Raw genomic sequence first — 22,128 nt, 5'->3', positions numbered from 1 at the left:
AACGCCGATAAACATGTCTCATATTTTTAGCTCTAATTTCATAATCCACTCAGTTTTCCTTCTCATTTTTTTTTTTTTTTTTTTTTTTTTTTGTTATGCCAAATGCATAAATTTTGCATATGCAAAAAATAATAGGTACAAAAATGTTTGTGTGTACAATTTTTCTGTTTAAAATTCTCTTCCGACAAGTCAATTAAACAGAGAAATGTATAGCCACAGCCATAACCATCAAAATACCGAAAATCGGGAGGTGCCGTTCTATGGGCGCTTTATGCAGACGTGGACCTATACCGACAAATTTCAGGTCGAAAGTTTTAAACCCCCAACGAAGACTAAATACAAAATTTCAATCATTTTGGTGGAATATCGAGGCAACAACCTTCAAAATACCGAAAAACGGGAGGTTCCGTTCTATGAGGGCTATATGAAGACGTGGACCTATACCGACAAATTTCAGGTCGAAAGTTTTACACCCCCAACGAAGACTAAATACAAAATTTCAGTTATTTTGGTGGGACATTTAGGCCACAAATCCTTACATATGGTTTTGCGTATGTTCATTTTATGCAAATATGTAAAATATGCAGAATATGCAAACATTTCTGGGCCTAATTCGTTTCATTTTGTGATAAAACGTGTTTCTGTCTATTCAGATTTTCTCTACGACCATCCTAACCATATATGCATTTGCCTAGGATTCCGCTGTCTAGTTATATCCTATCAAAAAAAAATGACTAATTGAAAATATACTTTAACAAGTAAAAAAGTATCAGTCGGCTTGGCTGACAGAGGTATACCCTCAGCCTGTGTATATTGAAAAAAATTGTTTCCAAAAAAACGTATGTACTTAGAGGGTTGTAAAAATTTTGGGCGTATAAAACGACAAAAATGTTGATTAGGATCAAAGAGCAAAAGTTTTACTGTGGAAATACTTAAAGGAATGGATCGACATTGACCATTATGGAAGTTGATCTCCAGCCACTACATATGGTGCCATAGGCAGCGAATGCAAGTTGCTTTAACAAAAATAAAAGTGATTCGAGAGCAGGTCTTAAAATGAACTTATCCGAAATTTTGTTTGGGAGGTACTGGATGAAGTGGACAAATATATTTCATATTTGAACCTGATCTATATCTGGTAGATATATTAGGATGTGTAAAGTATGGACCAATTCGGCCACTCCCTTCAAAAGTTACCGTACGAAAAATTTTTCCGAACATTTTTGAAATTTTGTGGGGGAGGTACCTGAAGGAGTGGACCGATATGGATTATCTTCGAACTTAAACTATGTTTGGACAATAAATTACTAAGGCCAAATTTTGGACCCAATCTGCAGATCCGTTCGAGAGTTATCTTGCGCTCCAACCACCTCACACGGTGTCATAGGGGTTTTGTGCAACTTTCTGATGAAACTTGTACCGTCGTCTGGGGGGTAGTGAACACAAGTTGCTAAAACAAAAATCAAAGCGATTCGAGAGCAGGTCCTAAATTGAACTTATCCGAAATTTTGTGTGGGAGGTACCCGAAGGAGTGAACCGATTGGAACTTCATCTAAGTCTGGTAGACATTTCACGAGTTGCAAATTATGGACCGAATCGGTTACTTCCTTCAAGAGTTATCGTACGTACAAATTTTCCGAACATTTTCGAACTTTTGTGGGGGAGGTACCGGAAGGGGTGGACCGATATAACCCATCTTCGAACTTAAACTACTGTTTAGGTTAATCCATTCGAGAGTTATCGTGCGCACCAGCTAGCCAAACAGACAGACGGACGGACATTGCTCAATCGACTCCAAATTGTCTGAAACACATTTCGTCCAAACATACTTGGGGTCTAAAACCATTATTTCGATGTGGCACATTTTGCCCGCATGAAAGTGTATATACCCTCGTTAGCATAAATGCTGAGGGTATATAAAGTACAAGTAACACAGGTACAATTACTTCTAAGCACATTTTTATACCCTCAGCCTTTAGGCTAGAAAGGGTATATACACTTTCATACGAGTAAAATGTGCCTCGTCGAAATAACGGTTTTAGACCCCAAGTATGTTTGGACGCAATGTGTTTCAGATAATTTGGAGTCGATTAAGCAATGTCCGTCCGTCTGTATGTCTGGCTGGAGCGCACGATAATTCTCGAACGGATCAACCGATCCTGTCCAAAATTTGGCTTTCGTAATAATTTGTCCAAACTTAGTTTAAGTTCGAAGATGAGCTATATCGGTCCACTCCTTCCGGTACCTCCCCCACAAATGTTCCAAAATGTTCAGAAAATTTGTGGGCACGATAACTCTTGAAGGGACTAACCGATTTGGTCCATACTTTGCACATAGTGAAATTTCTACCAGACTTAGATGAGGTTCCAATATGGACTCAATAGGCCAACTCCTTCGGGTACCTCCCACACAAAATTTCGGATAAGTTCAGTTTACGAACTGTCCTCGAATCGCTTTAATTTTTGTTTTAGCAACTTGTATTCACTGCCCCCATACAACAGTACAAGTTTCATCTGGGGCAAGCCCATACGTCCTGAATGGTGCAAAAAACCCTATGATACCGTGTGTAGTGGTAGGAGCGCAAGATAACTCCCGAATGGATCAGCCGACTCGGTCCAAAATTTGGCCTTCGTAATATGTTTGTCCAAACTTAGTTTAAGTTCGAAGATAAGCCATATCGGTCCACTCCTTCAGGTACCTCCGCACAAAAGTTCGGAAAAAATGTGAGCACGATAACTCTTGGTGGGAGTGTTCGATTTGGTCCATACCTCACATATCCTAATATATCTACCAGATATAGATCAGGTTCGAATATGGACTATATTTATCCAATTCACTTTAAGATCTGATCTCGAACCACTTTGATTTTTTTGAAGGAACTTTCATTTGCTGCCTCAATTACGACCGTAAAAGTTTTAACAGGAGCAAGTCCATACTTCTTGAGAAAACAGCCCGAAAGTTGTAAAAAAAACCCTATGGCACCATATGTAGTGGCTAGAGAGCTCGAACCGAATGGCGTTCGTCCTCACTTTGGATATCTTAATATTTCTTCGGATATTAGATCTAATTCGAAGGTGGTGCTTATAGGTCCACTCCTTCTGGTACATCCCCTACAAAAGTTCGAAAATATTCGCTAAAATGGTACGCGCGATATCTCATAGACGTAGCAACCGTTTTGGTCCAAACTTTAGATCTCTAAATATTGTCGAAACTTTGTTTATGTTCAAATATGGGCCCTATCTGTCCAATCCTTGGGGTACCACCCACACAAATGTCCAGCATTTTTGTGTGGTTAAGGGTCTGTTCGAGGATCCTTTGGAAATTTTACTGAAGGTTTTCCTAGTGGCCCTTTTTACAGCGATATTATGTTTTTCGTAGTCTAGTATAGTAAAAAAGTCCTGTCTATCATATCCCCGCAAATTTTTGAGCTTTAATCCTATCCATATTTTTATCGGTTCATACGCCCAAATTTTTGAAAATCACCAACCCCCTCTGCAACTACTACACCGTATTCGAGTGTTTTTAAAGCACCGGAAAGCTGATTATTTTATCCGTTATGAAAATATCTCTATCCGTTCAGAAGTTACAGAGTTTTGACCAGGAAAAAACGATTCTGCAACACTGTGTGGCGTATTTTAAAGAATACCTATTGATATGCAATGAGAAGGCCTTTCGGTGTCTTAAGAGAAGATCTCCAGAACTTTAGCCAAGTCTGCTCGTCTTTCTTGCCGGCTGGTGTAGGTGCTCCAATATAGATTTGGCTTTAAACAGACCCCACCTATAAGGTCATCCAATAAGAACATATCAATGAAATTATTTTTCCCCGGATTGGTGTAGTCCTGTCTTATTTAATTTTGCAAGTCATGTCTATATATTTTAATTAATTTCTCATTAGAGTCGAGCTTAATGACCAATGATACAAGTGAAAAAGGAAAGCCAAAGATTCGAACCCACATAACCACCACTATGTGACATGTTTCGCCTTTGGTTGAGGCTCTTCAGAGTGGAGTGGCTTCGCTATCATTCAACTTTTCCTTTTTCAATTGCAATTTGTTTTTTCACAACGCTGAATATTTTTTCAATCATTGTATGGCTTTCATGACCAACGCTACGCGTAGTCTTTGAATGTTATGAGTTTGGCTCTGAACGCTAACACGCCGTGACAACACGTTTTTCCATGTGTTTTTCAAGGACGCCTAGCTCAAGCTGATTTCATTTTTATTTGAAAATGTTGCCTATTAGGGCGTGGATCACTTTTAATATTAATTTTAATTAATTTCTCGTTAGAGTCGAGCTTCATGACAAATAATGCAAGTGAAAAAGGAAAGCAGAAGATTCGAACCCACACAACCTCCACTATGTGACATGTTTCGCCTTTGGTAGGCACGGTGCTCTTGAAACAATTTTAAATGGAAGATGCTTACACCTCGGAAGTTTTTGCGGATTCTGAAACTACAATGTTTATAGATGAGAAAAATCAAAAAACAAAAAAATTCGCCGGAGCGCTTTTTAAATAAATCGCGATTTAAGTTGACATTTTTAGGGGTTGTTTAGGTTTTCACGATTTTGCTTAGAAACCGCATGTTCTATCAAAATGGGACTAAAACAAATGTTGTAGCTATAAAAATTTTCTACAAGATTGTCCTTTATGGTATTCTCGTCGGTTTTACCGTTATTGAGATATAGAAGTTCAAATTGGGACAATTCAAATTCAATTCAATTCTGTATCGCCCCCTTATAAAACAATGTCATGACTGCAAATTCCCAACTTAAACTTATATATCTAAAAAACTGTTACAACTTAGGATAAGTTACTTAAGCCAGCCTTGTAGAGAATTTTCACAGCTTTAAGATTTTCTCAGGTCCCATATCGATAAGACTTACCATATGCAAGTAAAATCGCGAAACCCTAACAAAAAAAACCTAAAAATGTAAACTGAGCTTCTTTATCTCAAAAATGGTACAGGCTGGGAACAAATGATAAACATCAATCCTCTAGAAAATTTTCACAGCTACAACATTTTCTTTAGCTCCATTTCGATTGGACTTGCGGTTTCCAAGCAAAATCGTGAAAACCTAAAAAACACCTAAAAATGTGAATTTTGACCGCGATTCATTTAAAAATCCCTACAGCGATTTTTTCTTGTTTTTGGATTTTTCTCATCTATGAACACAGCTCTTTCAGAATTCACAAAAACTTTCCCTGTGTAAGATGTTTTCATCAAAAGTTAGTTAAGGCGCACCCTTCATGACATTGTTTTATAAGGGGGCGATACAGTCAGTGCATTGTCCCAATTTAAACTTCTATTTCTCAAAAATGGTGAAAACTACGAAAACACCGTAAAGGTCGATCTTGTAGAGAATTTTCATAGCTACAATATTTTCTTTAGTCCCATTTTGATAGGACTTGCGGTTTCTAAGCAAAATCGTGATAACCTAAACAACCCCTAAAAATGTCAACTTAAATCGCGATTTATTTAAAAAGCGCTCCGGCGATTTTTTTTGCTTTTTGATTTTTCTCATCTACGAACATTGTAGTTTCAGAATCCGCAAAAACTTCTAAGGTGTAAGCACCTTCCATTTAAAATTGTTTGAAGAGCACCGTGTATAGGGTTAGGGTTTTTTTCTGTTTAGAAAACAACTAACCAACTTCTTGTAATTTTGAAATATTAAATAAAATTATATCAAAACCACAATCACAGTTCATAAATAATATTTTTGTTTTTTATTTTTTTTATATAAACAAAGTAATAATACCAACTCACCACACAAAATCGATAAGTAATCGATAATTTAATTACCAAGAAAAAAATCTAAAATATTTCCCCAAAATTCCCACAAACCTTTCCATATAAATATAACTATATCTTTCCCTCTTTGTTAAGGAAAGAATATTCCTTCAATTCTATTCTTTTCTTAGTTATATTTTGTATTTTTTTTTTCTCTTTTTTAACTTAAATAATGTTAAATAATTAATTTGTTTTTAATATTGTTTTTTTGGAATGCACTGTGTTATCAAAAGAAAAATATTAGAAATTTTGTATATAACGTTTTTTGTTGATTTTTTATAAGTAGCTGAGAATGCTTTTTCCTGATATTTCAATACAATGACATATACAAGAAAAAAATCATGACATAATTAATGTGATAATAATTTTTTGTTAAATTTTTTATTGATTTAATAGTTAATGCTTGCCAAATGCCATAGTGTATAGAAAATAATATTGTAAAAAAAAACTAAATTAAGGGAATGCTTATATAATATGAAAAATATATACTTTTTTTTAAATATACATATAAACAAAATATAAATAATTAAATTTTTTTGTTTTAATATCAATAATTTTAATTTAATATTTTTTTGTTTTCATTTTCCTCCCCCCTTTTTTCTGTTTAATTTTGTGTTTCTCCTCCATCCCAAATAAAAAATACATACCCTGCGCCAAATTACCAAAGATTATATTTCAGTTACCATACGTTTGCCCAAAAGTATTGTGTGTCACAGTTTTTGTTTAAATTCATTTCCAAGAGACGACAACTAATCCTGCAATAGCCTACCAAAAACACAAACAAAAAAATACAACAAAAAATAATTTTTAAAAAATTCTTATTTATATTTATGTTACTTTGTGTGCGGGTGCGCTCGCTCGCTCGCTCGCACACTCACATTTATTTATTTAAAGGTAATTTTTATGAAGTTGATTCAATTATTGTGGGATTGTCACTAACTAATCCGAACAAACTAATGGTGTCTGGCCCAAAAGCACTTAATCGATCTTGTAATTTACACACTATTTTGGGTAAACTTTTGAGAGTTTAACAAACAAACAAACACACACAAATACATATGTGCATTGCAACACATACATACTTAACAAAATGAAGAGAAAAAGTCTATAACATAATTTGTAATGTGAAATTGCAAAAAAAATTAACCTATATGTGAATGTATATGTGTATGTATGTGCAATGTAATCTAATGTTTATTTATGTACTTCACCAAAACACATTTTAAAATTATAGTTTGTTTACGTAACAATACAAAAAATGTGATAGATTATGGTAAGATTTATTAAAATTACAAAAATATTTAAAACATAAAAACCATTTGAAATATTAAAGTATTTTCAATAATATATTGAAACAAGTATTTGGAACAAACAAAATTAGAAAAATATTTAACAAAGCTAACAAATTTCAAAATTATTTCCGGTCATTAATTCAATCATAATAAAGGTAGATCTGATAATCGAAGTCTTGCTTAGAGAATCGGACAAGTAGTACAAATACTCTAAAAAATGCACCTTACTCAAGATTATTTATTTGAAAATAAGAATGTTGGACAAAAGTTGTCCTGTTGCTGTCCTGAAAACTTCGTAAAAAATTATATGATATGACAGTTCAAAAAAAATAAAAATTTATCTTTTACACACTTCAGCCAAAATACGTTAAAATTTGCCAAAAGTTTCCCAAAATTGTATTTCAGATCAATTGATTTTCAATTAATATCAACTAAATACTTTAACTTTATTGAATCTCAATTGATCACATATTAAACCTTGATTAAACTCCTTATAGAAGAGCTGAAGATCGTCTTTATAAACGACCAAAAGAACGTGTTTATAGACGATCGGTAGGACGTTTTTATAGACGAGGTGGTCTCTACAGACGACGTTTTTTAATAGACGAGGTCGTCTTTATAGGCGAGGTGGTCTTTAGAGACGAGGTCGCCTTTATAGACGAGGTCGTCTTTATAGACGAGGTCGTCTTTATAGACGCGGTCCTCTTTATAGTCGCGGTCGTCTTTATAGACGAGGTCGTCTTTATAGACGAGGTCGTCTTTATAGACGAGGTCGTCTTTATAGACGAGGTCGTCTTTATAGACGAGGTCGTCTTTATAGACGAGGTCGTCTTTATAGACGAGGTCGTCTTTATAGACGAGGTCGTCTTTATAGACGAGGTCGTCTTTATAGACGAGGTCGTCTTTATAGACGAGGTCGTCTTTATAGACGAGGTCGTCTTTATAGACGAGGTCGTCTTTATAGACGAGGTCGTCTTTATAGACGAGGTCGTCTTTATAGACGAGGTCGTCTTTATAGACGAGGTCGTCTTTATAGACGCGGCGTCTTTATAGACGAGGTCGTGTTTACAGATGAGGTCGTGTTTATAGACGAGATCGTCTTTATAGACGCGATCGTCTTTATAGACGCGGTCGTCTTTATAGACGCGGTCGTCTTTATAGACGAGGTCGTCTTTATAGACGAGGTCGTCTTTATAGACGAGGTCGTCTTTATAGACGAGGTCGTCTTTATAGACGAGGTCGTCTTTATAGACGAGGTCGTCTTTATAGACGAGGTCGTCTTTATAGACGAGGTCGTCTTTATAGACGAGGTCGTCTTTATAGACGAGGTCGTCTTTATAGACGAGGTCGTCTTTATAGACGAGGTCGTCTTTATAGACGAGGTCGTCTTTATAGACGCGGCGTCTTTATAGACGAGGTCGTGTTTACAGATGAGGTCGTGTTTATAGACGAGATCGTCTTTATAGACGCGATCGTCTTTATAGACGCGGTCGTCTTTATAGACGCGGTCGTCTTTATAGACGCGGTCGTCTTTATAGACGAGGTCGTCTTTATAGACGAGGTCGTCTTTATAGACGAAGTCGTCTTTATAGAAGAAGTCGTCTTTATAGAGGAAGTCGTTTTTATAGACGAAGTCGTCTTTATAGACGAAGTCGTCTTTATAGACGAAGTCGTCTTTATAGACGAAGTCGTCTTTATAGACGAAGTCGTCTTTATAGACGAAGTCGTCTTTATAGAAGAAGTCGTCTTTATAGACGAAGTCGTCTTTATAGACGAAGTCGTCTTTATAGACGAAGTCGTCTTTATAGACGAAGTCGTCTTTATAGACAAAGTCGTCTTTATAGACGAAGTCGTCTTTATAGACGAAGTCGTCTTTATAGACGAAGTCGTCTTTATAGACGAAGTCGTCTTTATAGACGAAGTCGTCTTTATAGACGAAGTCGTCTTTATAGACGAAGTCGTCTTTATAGACGAAGTCGTCTTTATAGACGAAGTCGTCTTTATAGACGAAGTCGTCTTTATAGACGAAGTCGTCTTTATAGAAGAAGTCGTCTTTATAGAGGAAGTCGTTTTTATAGACGAAGTCGTCTTTATAGACGAAGTCGTCTTTATAGACGAAGTCGTCTTTATAGACGAAGTCGTCTTTATAGACGAAGTCGTCTTTATAGACGAAGTCGTCTTCATAGACGAAGTCGTCTTTATAGACGAAGTCGTCTTTATAGACGAAGTCGTCTTTATAGACGAAGTCGTCTTTATAGACGAAGTCGTCTTTATAGACGAAGTCGTCTTTATAGACGAGGTCATCTTTACAGACGAGGTCGTCTTTATAGACTAAGTCGTCTTTATAGACGAAGTCGTCTTTATAGACGAAGTCGTCTTTATAGACGAGGTCATCTTTATAGACGAGGTCATCTTTATAGACGAAGTCGTCTTTATAGACGAAGTCGTCTTTATACACGAAGTCGTCTTTACAGACGAGGTCGTCTTTATAGACTAAGTCGTCTTTATAGACTAAGTCGTCTTTATAGACTAAGTCGTCTTTATAGACGAAGTCGTCTTTATAGACGAAGTCGTCTTTATAGACGAAGTCGTCTTTATACACGAAGTCGTCTTTATAGACGAAGTCGTCTTTATAGACGAAGTCGTCTTTATAGACGAAGTCGTCTTTATAGACGAAGTCGTCTTTACAGACGAAGTCGTCTTTATAGACGAGTCGTCTTTATAGACGAGTCGTCTTTATAGACGAAGTCGTCTTTATAGACGAAGTCGTCTTTATAGACGAAGTCGTCTTTATAGACGAAGTCGTCTTTATAGACGAAGTCGTCTTTATAGACGAAGTTGTCTTTATAGACGAAGTCGTCTTTATAGACGAGGTCGTCTTTATATAGACGAGGTCGTCTTTATATAGACGAGGTCGTCTTTATATAGACGAGGTCGTCTTTATATAGACGAGGTCGTCTTTATATAGACGAGGTCGTCTTTATATAGACGAGGTCGTCTTTATATAGACGAGGTCGTCTTTATATAGACGAGGTCGTCTTTATATAGACGAGGTCGTCTTTATATAGACGAGGTCGTCTTTATATAGACGAGGTCGTCTTTATATAGACGAGGTCGTCTTTATATAGACGAGGTCGTCTTTATATAGACGAGGTCGTCTTTATATAGACGAGGTCGTCTTTATATAGACGAGGTCGTCTTTATATAGACGAGGTCGTCTTTATATAGACGAGGTCGTCTTTATAGACGAGAAAGATCGTATTTATACACTAGAGAGATCGTCTTTATAGACGAGATCGTCTTTATAGACGAGAAAGGTCGTATTTATACACGAGAGAGATCGTCTTTATAGACGATGTCGTTTTTAGAGACGAGGTCGTCTTTTTATAGGACGAGTTCGTCTTTTTATAGGATGAGGTCGTCTTTTTATAGGACGATGTCGTCTTTTTTATAGACGAGCTCGTTTTTTTTTTTTTTTTTTTTTTGTAGACGGTGTCGTCTTTTTCGTCCTTGTAGACTGGGAAAATCTTCGCTACCACATGAAAATGGTCCACTGGTGTCATTAGAAGCCACCTCGGGGTGCTCTATAAACACGCGCGCCTCTTCGGACCTGTCACGCCATTGAACCGCTGCTTACAATTTACTTAAACCTTCAGGTAGTGTTGCCAATTTTTCCGGGTGAAGTCGGGTGGTCTGTTAAGGGAGACAATGGTCGTGATCGTCATTTATCAAACAGGGTGCCACATGGTGATGTCTGGCGAGCTATAGCAGTATCTTCTTATACTCGGCGTCTTTGTTCACCGTGCAAAATGTGGTGCCATCAAATTGCTCGGACTTTGCTATACCCCTCTTGCCATTGCTCAGAATGGCCAAAGTTCATGAAGAGCACTTAAGTCCCCCTAGTACCAAATGGTTATTATCATCCAAAAGTAAAATAATGTCAGGCATATAACGCAAGGCACAATTAGTCATCGGCGGTATGCGCGTGTTAAAGGTTCCATCGCTTTACAATGGTATATAACCCCGCTTTGCGCGCTGAATGCCCGGGTTCTATTCCCAAGCCAGACAACATCATATTTTCAATACTGGCAAAATACCCCTCAGTAATGTGGCGACATTTCCTGAGTGTTTCAGCCATGTAAAACTTCTCTACAATTCGTGCGGTAAGACACGCCGTTCGGACTCGGCGATAAGTAGAAGATCCAATATCATTAAGCTAATATGAATTTAGCTCACTAGAGTCAAACTCAACCTAGATACTGGACTCTGGTGTATAAGGAAAAACAAGTTCTCTTCTATGTCTTCTGGTAGCGTGCTTTCACAAAACGTTGTAACCATCACAACGTTGCAAGTTAAATGTCATGGCGACCATAATGTGGATGAGCCGGGAGTGGAGTATCTCACTAAAGTTCTCAACCTGTCGCTAGCCACTCTAATTGTTACCGAAGTCTGGAAAATGGGCACAGTGGTCCCGCTACTGAAGCCAGGCAAGGATGCCAGCAAAATTGAATCGTACAGACCGATTTCGCTTTTGTCGCCTTTAGCAGAGACCCTTGAGGCTTTAGTCCTCCCTAGTGTCAGAAATAGCTATCTAGTTGCCGATCATCAGCATGGATTGCGACAAACTGAAATGTAGGAACAAGGTCCTCAAGTCCCTAGCCGGCAACACTTGGGGTGCAGATAAAGAAACCTTGGTGACCACATATAACGCGATAGGTCGGTCTGTGGTAAGCTTTGGACCCTGAATTTATGTGATACGCATTGGAAAAAGATTCAAGCTTGTCGGAATGCCGCCTTGAGAACAGCAACAGGGTGCCTCCTCAAGTCTTCAGCGGACCATATACATGAGGAGGCAAAGATTCTTCCAGTAAAGCAACACAATGAGATGCTGTCGTTGCAGTTCTTCCCGGATGTTACCGTGAGGGCCATCCCAATCACCATCTGGTGGGTAGGCCCGACACATTCAGGCAAATCAAGGAGAATATCCACGATCAAGAGGCAGAGGTCCAGCCTTACAAGAGAGAACCCCTAGATCAACAGGCATATCAAGCAGGTTTAAATAGCATACCAACGGACGCAGTTGCTAAGGCCATAAGCAAATACAGTATGAATGAAGTCCTCGGATTACATCCCCCATCTATCGCAGCTGAGGAGCGTCAGCTGCCACAACAAACCAAAGTAGTTTTGGCTGAACTACGCTCAGGATATTACAGCCGCCTAAATTCTTACTGAGCAAGGATCGATCGCACCGTGCCATACATCTGCCCAGCATGCGGCAACTGTCCTACCAAACCTACTCAACTAACACCAGTAGACCTGTGTTACATCCCATCGAAGCAGGCACATTCCTAGAACTGGGGCTCAATTCTGTTTTTATGAAAATGTGAAATGAAAATTTTTATAAAGGAGAAAACTGTCAAATAAAAAATATTACAAAGTAAATATTTTTCATTTCAAATTTTCATAGAACAAGAATCCAGCCCCGGGAGGTAGACCCAGAGCCAGATTAAGCAGAAGAATGAACTTTCAAAGTAAAAACAATGTATAACAACAACACTCATTTGCTAGTCGCGGCGCCGTTGCTGGGAAATTTGATCGAATTTGATGCACCAGCCGGTATATGTATAGAGAGCGAATGCAGCTGTGTCGCGGAAAATTATCTCAGCTACTTGGCGATCTGAGGAAATGGACAGCTCTTGAAGCGGTGATTGGTAAATTCTCTGAACCCTTGGCAATCAGCTGTTACATGTTTCAGAAAAAGTGGGGCTTTCAGACGTTATGAAGACGACGATAGAAAGGGGGTCAGCGCCAATTGAAATGATGGGTTGCCAGGACACATCATTTATCACAGCGGATGCCTCAATGGTGATGTCTGATGAGCTGTTGCAATGTTGTGTTATCCCCTTAGGATCGTCTTCCCCCCACCTACTAAATGTGGAGCTATCAATTTGCTGGTCATTGCAATCCGAGCAAATTAATAGCTCCACACTTTGCTCTAGGCGATTACTCCCAGTAAACCAAATGTCTGATGTCCGACACGTCTGAACAATTTCGGAAGCAAAGTCGTTCAGATTTCGTTCCGATTTCTTAACGATTTTTCGGAGAGGAAGTAGTTCAGATTTTGTACCGAGATATACCTCCGCTTCTTCCACGTTCCATCCGCAAAACGTAACCATCGCAGGAATAATGCATTTCTGGGCGCTGAACAACGAAGTTGGAGACACGCTAGTAGATATTTTGACAAGCATCAACAAAACTCTTTTTGCAGTAGTGCTGGAGACGTCTAAGACCAGGGCAGCCTCTGAAATGCACCCATTCCCTACATCCATTACATCTCACTGATGGTGACATGCGATGGATGCGGATCTGGCATACGGAACAAATCCATGACCCATGATTTTTCTCTATTTCGGAACGGACCAAAAGAGGTCGGAGCTGGCTTTCGGTGATATATTGTTGCTTCAATAGTGAAAAAAGACCAGCCTCTGAAGTACCCCATTCCCTACATCCATTACATCTCACCGATGTTGAGACATGTGGTAGTTCCGGGTGTGACAAACAGAACAGATTCATTGCCCGAGGTTCTTCTCTACCCAGATACGGACCAAACGAGCTCGCAGCAGGTATTCAAGGAAATATTACCGCTTCCATGGTGTCCCACAAGCCGAACTAAAAAATCCGGTTTCGAGAAAAACGCGTTTTAAGTTGGCGATTGAAATTTGACTTCCCGACTTAAAATGATTTTTACACAAAAAATTAAATAACCACTTGGAGCGTATTTTGCAAACAGCAAGATCATGCATGATAAGAAGTGTTTAGTGCTTCATAAATTCAAAAAAAAAAAAATTTTTTTGTTTTCTAAATATAAATCAGCTGTATCTCGTTGATTTTTGGAGATATGAACATGAAAATATGTCTACTACCCGTGTTGTCACTACACCTTAAGGGCTTTCAAAATTTGCTACTCTGATCCAAGTGTGCAATTGTTTATAATTAATATTAATTATACGACACCAGGAACTTCATACGAAAATGTCTATTTTCTCGAAAAAACTAATTGATCTGAGAAAACTATAAACGCGGTATATCACAGCACCTAAAAGGCTTTCAAAGCCTGCTACTCCGGTTCAAGTGTGCAAGGGTTGATAATTAATATTACTTATACGACACCTGGAACTTCATATAAAAATGTTTGTTTTCTCGTAGAAACGAATTGATCTGGAAAAACTATAAATGGGGTTTGCCACAAGACTTAAAGGGCTTTCAAACCCAACAACTCCAGTTCAAGTGTGCAAAGGTTGATAACCAAAATTACTTTACGACACCAGGAACTTCATATTAAAATGTTGAATTTCTCGAAGAAACGAAATGATCTGGGAAAACCATAAATGGACCATGTCACTGCACCTAAAGGGGTTTCAAATACAGCAACTCTAGCCCAAGTGAGCAATGGTTTATAATTAATATTACTTATACGTCACCTGAAACTTCGTATTGAAATTCGTATTTTCTCGTAGAAACGAATTGATCTGTGAAAACAATAAATGGGGCATATCACAGCACCTAAAGGGCTTTCAAACTATGCTACTTTAGTCCAAGTGTGCAAAGGTTGATAGTTAATGTTAAGTATACGTCACCTGGGTTATATCACAACACCTTCAAACTCTGCAAGTCTTGTTCAAGTGTGCAAGGGTTGATAATTAATATTAATTATACGATACCTGAAACGTATTAAAATTAATATTTTCCCGTGGAAATGAATGGATGTAGAAAAACTGAAAAGGGGAATGTCACTATACCTAAATGATTTTTTTTCTTGTATAACCTAACTTTTTTAATGCAAAATCTAAAATATTCCCATTAATTTCTCCATTATCAAATCTTCTGTAACACTGTGTAATGCTAAACAATTTAATAGGAAATAATTGCAATAAAAACAACAACAACAACTTTAATTCGCAATTTTTAATTTTTAACATACTTTACAAATACTTAATAAATTAAATAGTTCAAATGTGGACAATGAATTATTAATTAATAGATTGATTAAAATCCATGGACTTTTTCTACCATAATTTATCACATTTATTGTCATATTTTTTTCTGTTATTATTTATATTTATTCAATACCAACATTTAACCAAATCAAAAAAACAATTAACATATAATAAATGTTTATGCTTTTACTAACCCATATATAATTGTATTTTTTTAATAATAATATTTAAAATATATATTTATTCTAGAATTTATTTGCATACAACAATCCTAAAAACATTTACTAATTTTATGCGACTCTCTCTTTTTTCTTAATTTCCTTATTTTCTTTGGAAAAAAAAATACCCAGAGGAACAATGGGAAAAGGATTTAGAAGCGGAACTTAAAGATTTCGAAGTTGTTGATAATGGTTCTAAAAAAGTTGCCGGTGGTGCAGGCAGTGGTGGTGGCGCCGTGGAAGATGAGGGCGACTACGACGACGATTTACCGACAATATCACGTACGCGTAATGCAAACAACGATTGGGAGGAGGAATATGCCGATTTAATTGAAGATACCGATGATTTAAAGTAATTAAGAGCTTATATCGTAGTTTTTTCTAAGTTCTAAGACAAACAATTTTTTATATGTGTTTTATTATCTTCCGTCTTTCCCTTCCCCCATTCAAACTTTAACATACCAACTATCATAACACAACAACACCCCCAAACAACTGTGTTTATCTGACTTTACTTTGTTTACATGTGATTTTTGGACTTTTTAATACTGAATTATATATGTGCATAAAAACAAATCTATGTTATATACCTATATGTATATATACGAAAATGTATGTATGTATATTCTTCTTCCTTCTGCATCTGTATAATTGTGGAAATTTGTTTTTTGGAAACAACAACAACAACAAAAATTTTGTTTAGAACTTTAAAAGATTTAAAACGTGTCATGTTGGGCTATCAACGAGATCAGTCATTTTTTTCGCTCTTCTAGTGTTTACCATGGAAAGAAAATACTTCTGCTACTACTACCACAACAACAACGACAATTTCTATGTTTCCTAATTATAAAAATTGTTTATTACTTTTATTTATTTATATTGTTTATTATTCTTTTCTTAAAGAACCAACAACCACACAATTTATTTAAAAACTTACCATATAAGCCTGAAATGTCAACAACAACAACAACAAATACTACCAATAGTAACAGCAACAACAACAACTATTACAAATTATTTTGTATAGCTACTAAGTAATATAAAGAAACTAAGAAAACCCTCAAAATCCTTTTGTTCCTTACACAAAAAACTTCCCTTGCCAATCAATCAATCATAGAAGAGAAAGGGAGAGCGAGAGAGAAGAGATCAAGTAACTTCTCCCGCTCTCTTTTTGACCTTCAAATGCATAACCAGCTGCATTACACAGGGTTACGGCCAATGAACAACTTAACCAGCCCAAAATGTTGGCATTACTGAGAGTATTCGAAAAAGTTGGGTTATATTCGAAATTAAATAAAGTTAAATTTGTCTTAAAAACGAATTGGTCTAAGAAAACTATAAATGGGTTTTATTACACCTCAATTAGGACTATAAAATGCCCCAACTCCGCTCCATGTGCGCAGGGGTCAATAATTAATATTACTAATACGTACACGGGGACGCTTCCATGTGTTAGTAATAATTAATTCATACTAAAATGCCTATTTTCCCAGAGAAACGAATTGATAAAGAAAAACTGTAAGTGAGGAATGTTAATACACCTAAAGGGCTTTCAATCCCTGCCACTCTTGTTCAAGTGTGCACGGGTAGATAATTACTATTAATTATACGGCACCTGGAACTTCATATTAATATGTCGAATTTCTCGAAGAAACTAATTGATCTGGAAAAACTATAAATGGGGAATGTTACCACAGCTAAAGGGCTTTCAAACTCTGCAACTCTGGTCCAAGTGTGCAAGGGTTGATAATTAATATTAATTATACGACACCAGGAAATGTATATTAAAATTCGTGTTTTCTCTCGGAAATTAATTGATCTGAGAAAATTATAAATGGGATTTATTACAACCCCTAAAGGACTTTCCAACCCTGTAACTCTGGCCCAGGTGTGCAATGGTTTATAATTAATATTATTTAAACGCCACCTGAAACTTCATATTTAAATGTCGAATTTCTCCAAGAAACGAATTGATCTGAGAAACCCATAAATGGGTCATATCACTATATCTAAAGGGATTTCAAACCCTGCAACTCTTGTTCAAGTGTGCAAGGGTTTATATTAAATTATACTTATACCTCGCCTGGAAATTCAGATTAAAATACCCATTCTCTCGAAGAAATGAATTGATCTGGGAAAATCATAAATGGGTCATGTCATAACACCATAGGGCACTCAATCCCTACAACTCTGGCCCAAGTGTGCAAGGGTCGATAATTAATATTAATTATACGACACCTGGAACTTCATATTAAAGTTCGTATTTTATCGAAGAAACGAATTGATCTGGTAAAACTATAAATTGGGTTTATCACAATATCGAAAAGGCTTTCAAACCCAGCAACTCTGGTCCGAGTGTGCAAGGGTTGATAATTAATATTAATTACGCGACTTCTGGAACTTCATATTAAAATTCGTATTTTATCGAAGAAACTAATTGATCTGGAAAAACTATAAACAGAGAATATCACAGTAGTTAAAGGACTTTCAAATCCTGATACTCTGGTCCAAGTGTGCAAGGGTTTATAATTACTATTAATTATACGGCACCTGGAATTTCACATTAAAGGCTATTTTCTCCAAAAAACGAATTGATCTCGAGAAACTATATACATGGTTTGTCACTACACCCTAAGGGCTTTCAAAATCTGATACTATGATCCAAGTGTGCAAGGGTTGATAATTAATATTACTTATACGACACCTACAACTTCATATAAAAATGCCATATTTTCTCGTTGAAACGAATTTCTATAGAAAAAGTATAAATAGGGCATATCACGGAAACTCTATAGCTTTCAAACCCCGTTGCTCTTGTTGAAGTGTGCATGGGTTGTTAATTAATATTACTTATACGGCACCTGGAACTCCATATAAAAATGATTGTTTTCTCGTAGAAACAAATTGATCTGGAAAAACTATAAATGGAGTTTGCCACAAGACCTAAAGGGCTTTCAAACCCAACTACTCTAGTGCAAGTGTGCAAGGGTTGGTAATCAAAATTACTTATACGACACCAGGAACTTCAAATTAAAATGTCGAATTTCTCGAAGAAACGAATTGATCTGGGAAAACCATACATGGACCATGTCACAACAGCTAAAGGGCTTTCAAACTCTGATACTCTGACGCAAGTGTGCAAGGGTTCATAATTAATATTAATTATACGACACCCAGAACTCCAAAATAAAATGCCCATTTTCTTGAAGAAGCTAATTGATTTGGGAGAACCATAAATGTACCATGTAACAACATCTTATGAGCTTTCCTACCCTGCAACTCTGGTCCAAGTGTGCAAGGATCTCTAATTAATATTATTTATACGACCCCTGGAACTTAATATGGAGTTAGTATTTTTTTCTAGAAGAAACTAATTGACCTGAAAAAACTGAATATGGTGCATGTCACTACATCCAAAGGACTTTCAAACCTTGCAACTCTTCTTCAAGTGGTCAAGGGTTGATACTTAATATTACTTATGCGACACCTAGAACTTCATATTAAAAATCGCATTTTCTCAAAAAAAAAAACGAATTGATTTGCTAAAAATTTAAATGGGGCATATCACTACACCTAAAGGGCTTTCAAATGCAGCAACTCTGGCCCAAGTGTGCAAGGGTTTATAATTAATATTACTTATACGCCGCCTGGAACTTCGTATTAAAATTCGTATTTTCTCGTAAAAACGAATTGATCTGTGAAAACTATAAATGGGACATATCACAGCACCTAAAGGGCTTTCAAACCATGCTACTTTGGTCCAAGTGTGCAAAGTTTGTTATTTAATATTAATTATACGTCACCTGGAACTTCACATTAAAATTCGTATTTCTTGAAGAAACGAATTGATCTCGAAAAACTATAAACGGGTTATATCACAACACCATCAGGGCTTTCAAACCCTGCAAGTCTTGTTCAAGTGTGCAAGGGTAGATAATTAATATTAATTATACTATACCAGAAACGTATTAAAATTAATATTTTCCAGTATAAATGAATTGATGTAGAAAAGCTGAAAAGAGGAATGTCACTACACCTAAAGGACTTTTTTTCTTGTATAACCTAACTTTTTTAAGGCACAATCTAAAATATTCCCAGTAAATCCTCCATTATCTAATCTTCTGTAACACTGTGTAATGCAAAACAATTTAATAGGGAATACTTGCAATAAAAAGAACAACAACAACAAATTGTTAAATATAAGAACAACTCGCTCTCATTAGCATACAACAACAAACAACCGATCTGATCATTGAAAACAATTAACAACAATAACAAAAAATTCTCTATGTTTGTTTTTGGTCTCTCGCTCACGTTTTTTCTTCTCCCTCCCTACATAACAGTTATTGGATATATATACAAAAAAAAACAAACAAAAACAACAAATTGATGTTTTATTATTTATTTCTATATGCATAAAAATAAAGAAATACAACAAATTATTAATTATAAAAACAAAACAAAAAAAAAATAGAAAACAAAATTGCATTTGAATTTATGGTGTATAAACAGATGAAAAAAATTAACAACAACAACAAAGAAAGGAAATTATATAACAAATTACTTAATTGATAATTAATATAAATAAATAAACAGCAACCACAACAACAACCATATATTGTTTACATTTTAAATATAAAAAAATTTTATTAAAAAACAAAAATAACGCAAGAAAGAAAAAAATCACAACAACAAAACATAATGTATAAAACACTTTAAATTTATAATTAATTATAAATCATTATATTAAACTAAACTTATTATATAGTAAAAAAAACACAAAAATTATAACAAGAAATAATAAAATAAATAAAAATTAAAAAAAAAATAAAATAAATAAAAAATTATTTAGTTAAACGTTGCCACACAGTTTACGTTTTCTATTTGTATTTCTCCCTGTTATTTAATTACAAGAAAATATTAAAAAACAAAAATAAAAATTATAAAAAATTGTGTTCGTTCTACAACAAACAAAATAAAATATTATTTATTGTTTTTTATTTTTATTAAAATTATTATTTTCTCCTAAAACAATAAATACAACTCCTGCAATATAGTAAAAGTACTTTTGTGTTTCTGTTTAAATGTATAACCATCCTAGTAATATATATAAAAAATAAAAATAAAAAAACATTGGATCCGACAAAGAAAAATTTGTAGAAAAATTAACAGAAAACAAACGAAAAAAAAAACAAATTGTTAGTAAAGACAAACAAATAAACAAGAAATTATGCTAAATCTATATATACATACAAAACAAAAGAAAAAAGAAACGTAATTATAACAAATTAATATTATTATTAATGATTATGTTTATGATAATGAAAAACAAAAATAAAAACTATAAAAAAACAATAAAAATTACAAAACAGAGTTTTTTGCCTAAACACATTGCCCTTCTGCTCAAAATCAGTTAATTGTGAGTATACATATTTTTCTTTTAAACATTTTCATGTATTCCTGGACCCACAAAGATAGGCTAGGATTTTGAATTAAAAGTTTATTTTTTTCTGTAAAACAACTGATGTTTAGAAATTATAAAAATATATCTGTTAAAAATTCGTATAGGGCTTTCAGATGTATTTTCTCCATGAAACGATCAATTCGTGGAAAATCTATAATAGGAGTATATCACAAAACCTTCAGATCTTTCAAACCCTGAAATTTGGTCCAAGACAGCAAGGTACTGCATATTTAAATGTCGAATTTCTCAAAGAAACGAATTGATCTGGTTAAACTACAAATGGGACAAATCACAACATCCATAGGGCTTTTAAAACCTCCACCTCTTGGATCAAGTGTGCAGTGATTGATAATAAATATTACATATACGACACCTGACACCTTATATAAAATGCCTATTTTTCTTGATTAAACGAATTGATGTGGAAGAACTATAAGTAGGACATCTCACAAAACCTTAAGGGCTTTCAAACCCTACAACTCCAGTTCAAGTGTGCAATGGTTAATAATTAATATTAATTATACGGCACCTGAAACGTCATATAAAAAGACCTATTATCTCGAAGAAGCGAATAGATATGGGTAAACTATATATGGGGCATAACACAACACTTTAAGGGTTTTCGAACCCAGCAATTCCTGTTCAAGTGTGCAAGGGGTTAATAATTAACATTAATTATACGGCACCTGAAACCCCGTCAAAATTGTTTAATTTCTGCAATAAACTAATTGATCTTAAAAAGATATGAACGGGATATATCTCAACATCTTAAGGCCTTTCAAAGCCTGCATCTCTTGTTCAAGTGTGCAAGGGTTGATAATTATTAATATTACGAATACGGCCCCTGGAACTTTATTTTAAAAGGTCTATATTCCTTATGAAAGAAATGTATTTATTTTTTAACAGAAGCGATTTGAAACTTTGCTTCTATAGCTCGCACTCTGTTAAGAAATAACCAGTAGAGTGCGATTTTGTTTGACAGTAGTTCACATTGACTGCGATAATCACTACAGTGTTTTTGAGACTTATAGCTCTTTAGATGGCACATATCAGAGTTCCAATCCGTTGTAATGAGTTCCTCCATCCAAATTTAGTTGATAAATACTTCATGTCAGGCAGTTGTTTTTGATCGGTTAACTGGTTCAGGTTATTCTGTGTCAAAATTCAAAAATTCTGCAACCTCGACTGGCTTCATCTACAACGAATCGGAAGATAGGTGAGAGTGAGTTTAGGTGGGTAGTTCAAAAGACGCAGTGTATCGTACTGTCCCAGTTCACATGCAGGGCATGTGTTGGGTGTCGTGATGTCAATTCCGGCCCAATACGATCTTAATTGTGATAAAAACACTCATGTTTGCCTTAGCTGGTC

The 22,128-nt window shown here is 35.6% G+C and overlaps 1 protein-coding gene across 22 annotated transcripts in view; it reads left to right on the top strand.

Moving 5' to 3' along the window:
- Sap47 (Synapse-associated protein 47kD) overlaps window positions 1-18,826 on the top strand; it is a 252,255-nt gene extending 233,429 nt beyond the window's left edge. For 16 of the 22 annotated variants that reach the window (XM_073975523.1, XM_073975514.1, XM_073975493.1 and 13 more), the window contains 2 exons: window positions 15,429-15,648; window positions 16,000-18,826. In XM_073975523.1, coding sequence (XP_073831624.1) covers window positions 15,429-15,648; window positions 16,000-16,069 — 290 coding nt within the window. In that variant the 3' untranslated portion in view covers window positions 16,070-18,826. Of the gene's footprint in view, window positions 1-6,456; window positions 6,684-15,428; window positions 15,787-15,999 lie in introns of those variants that run through there. The other 6 variants (XM_073975528.1, XM_073975518.1, XM_073975635.1 and 3 more) reach the window with 2 other exon arrangements.
- The last annotated feature ends 3,302 nt before the right edge of the window (window positions 18,827-22,128 follow it).

This window comes from Musca autumnalis, unplaced genomic scaffold, assembly GCF_047663935.1.
Source record: "Musca autumnalis isolate F117 unplaced genomic scaffold, ASM4766393v1 scaffold_1, whole genome shotgun sequence".
NCBI lineage: Eukaryota > Metazoa > Arthropoda > Insecta > Diptera > Muscidae > Musca > Musca autumnalis.
Note: the sequence above shows the minus strand (reverse complement) of the source record. Positions and strands in the feature narration are given on the sequence as shown.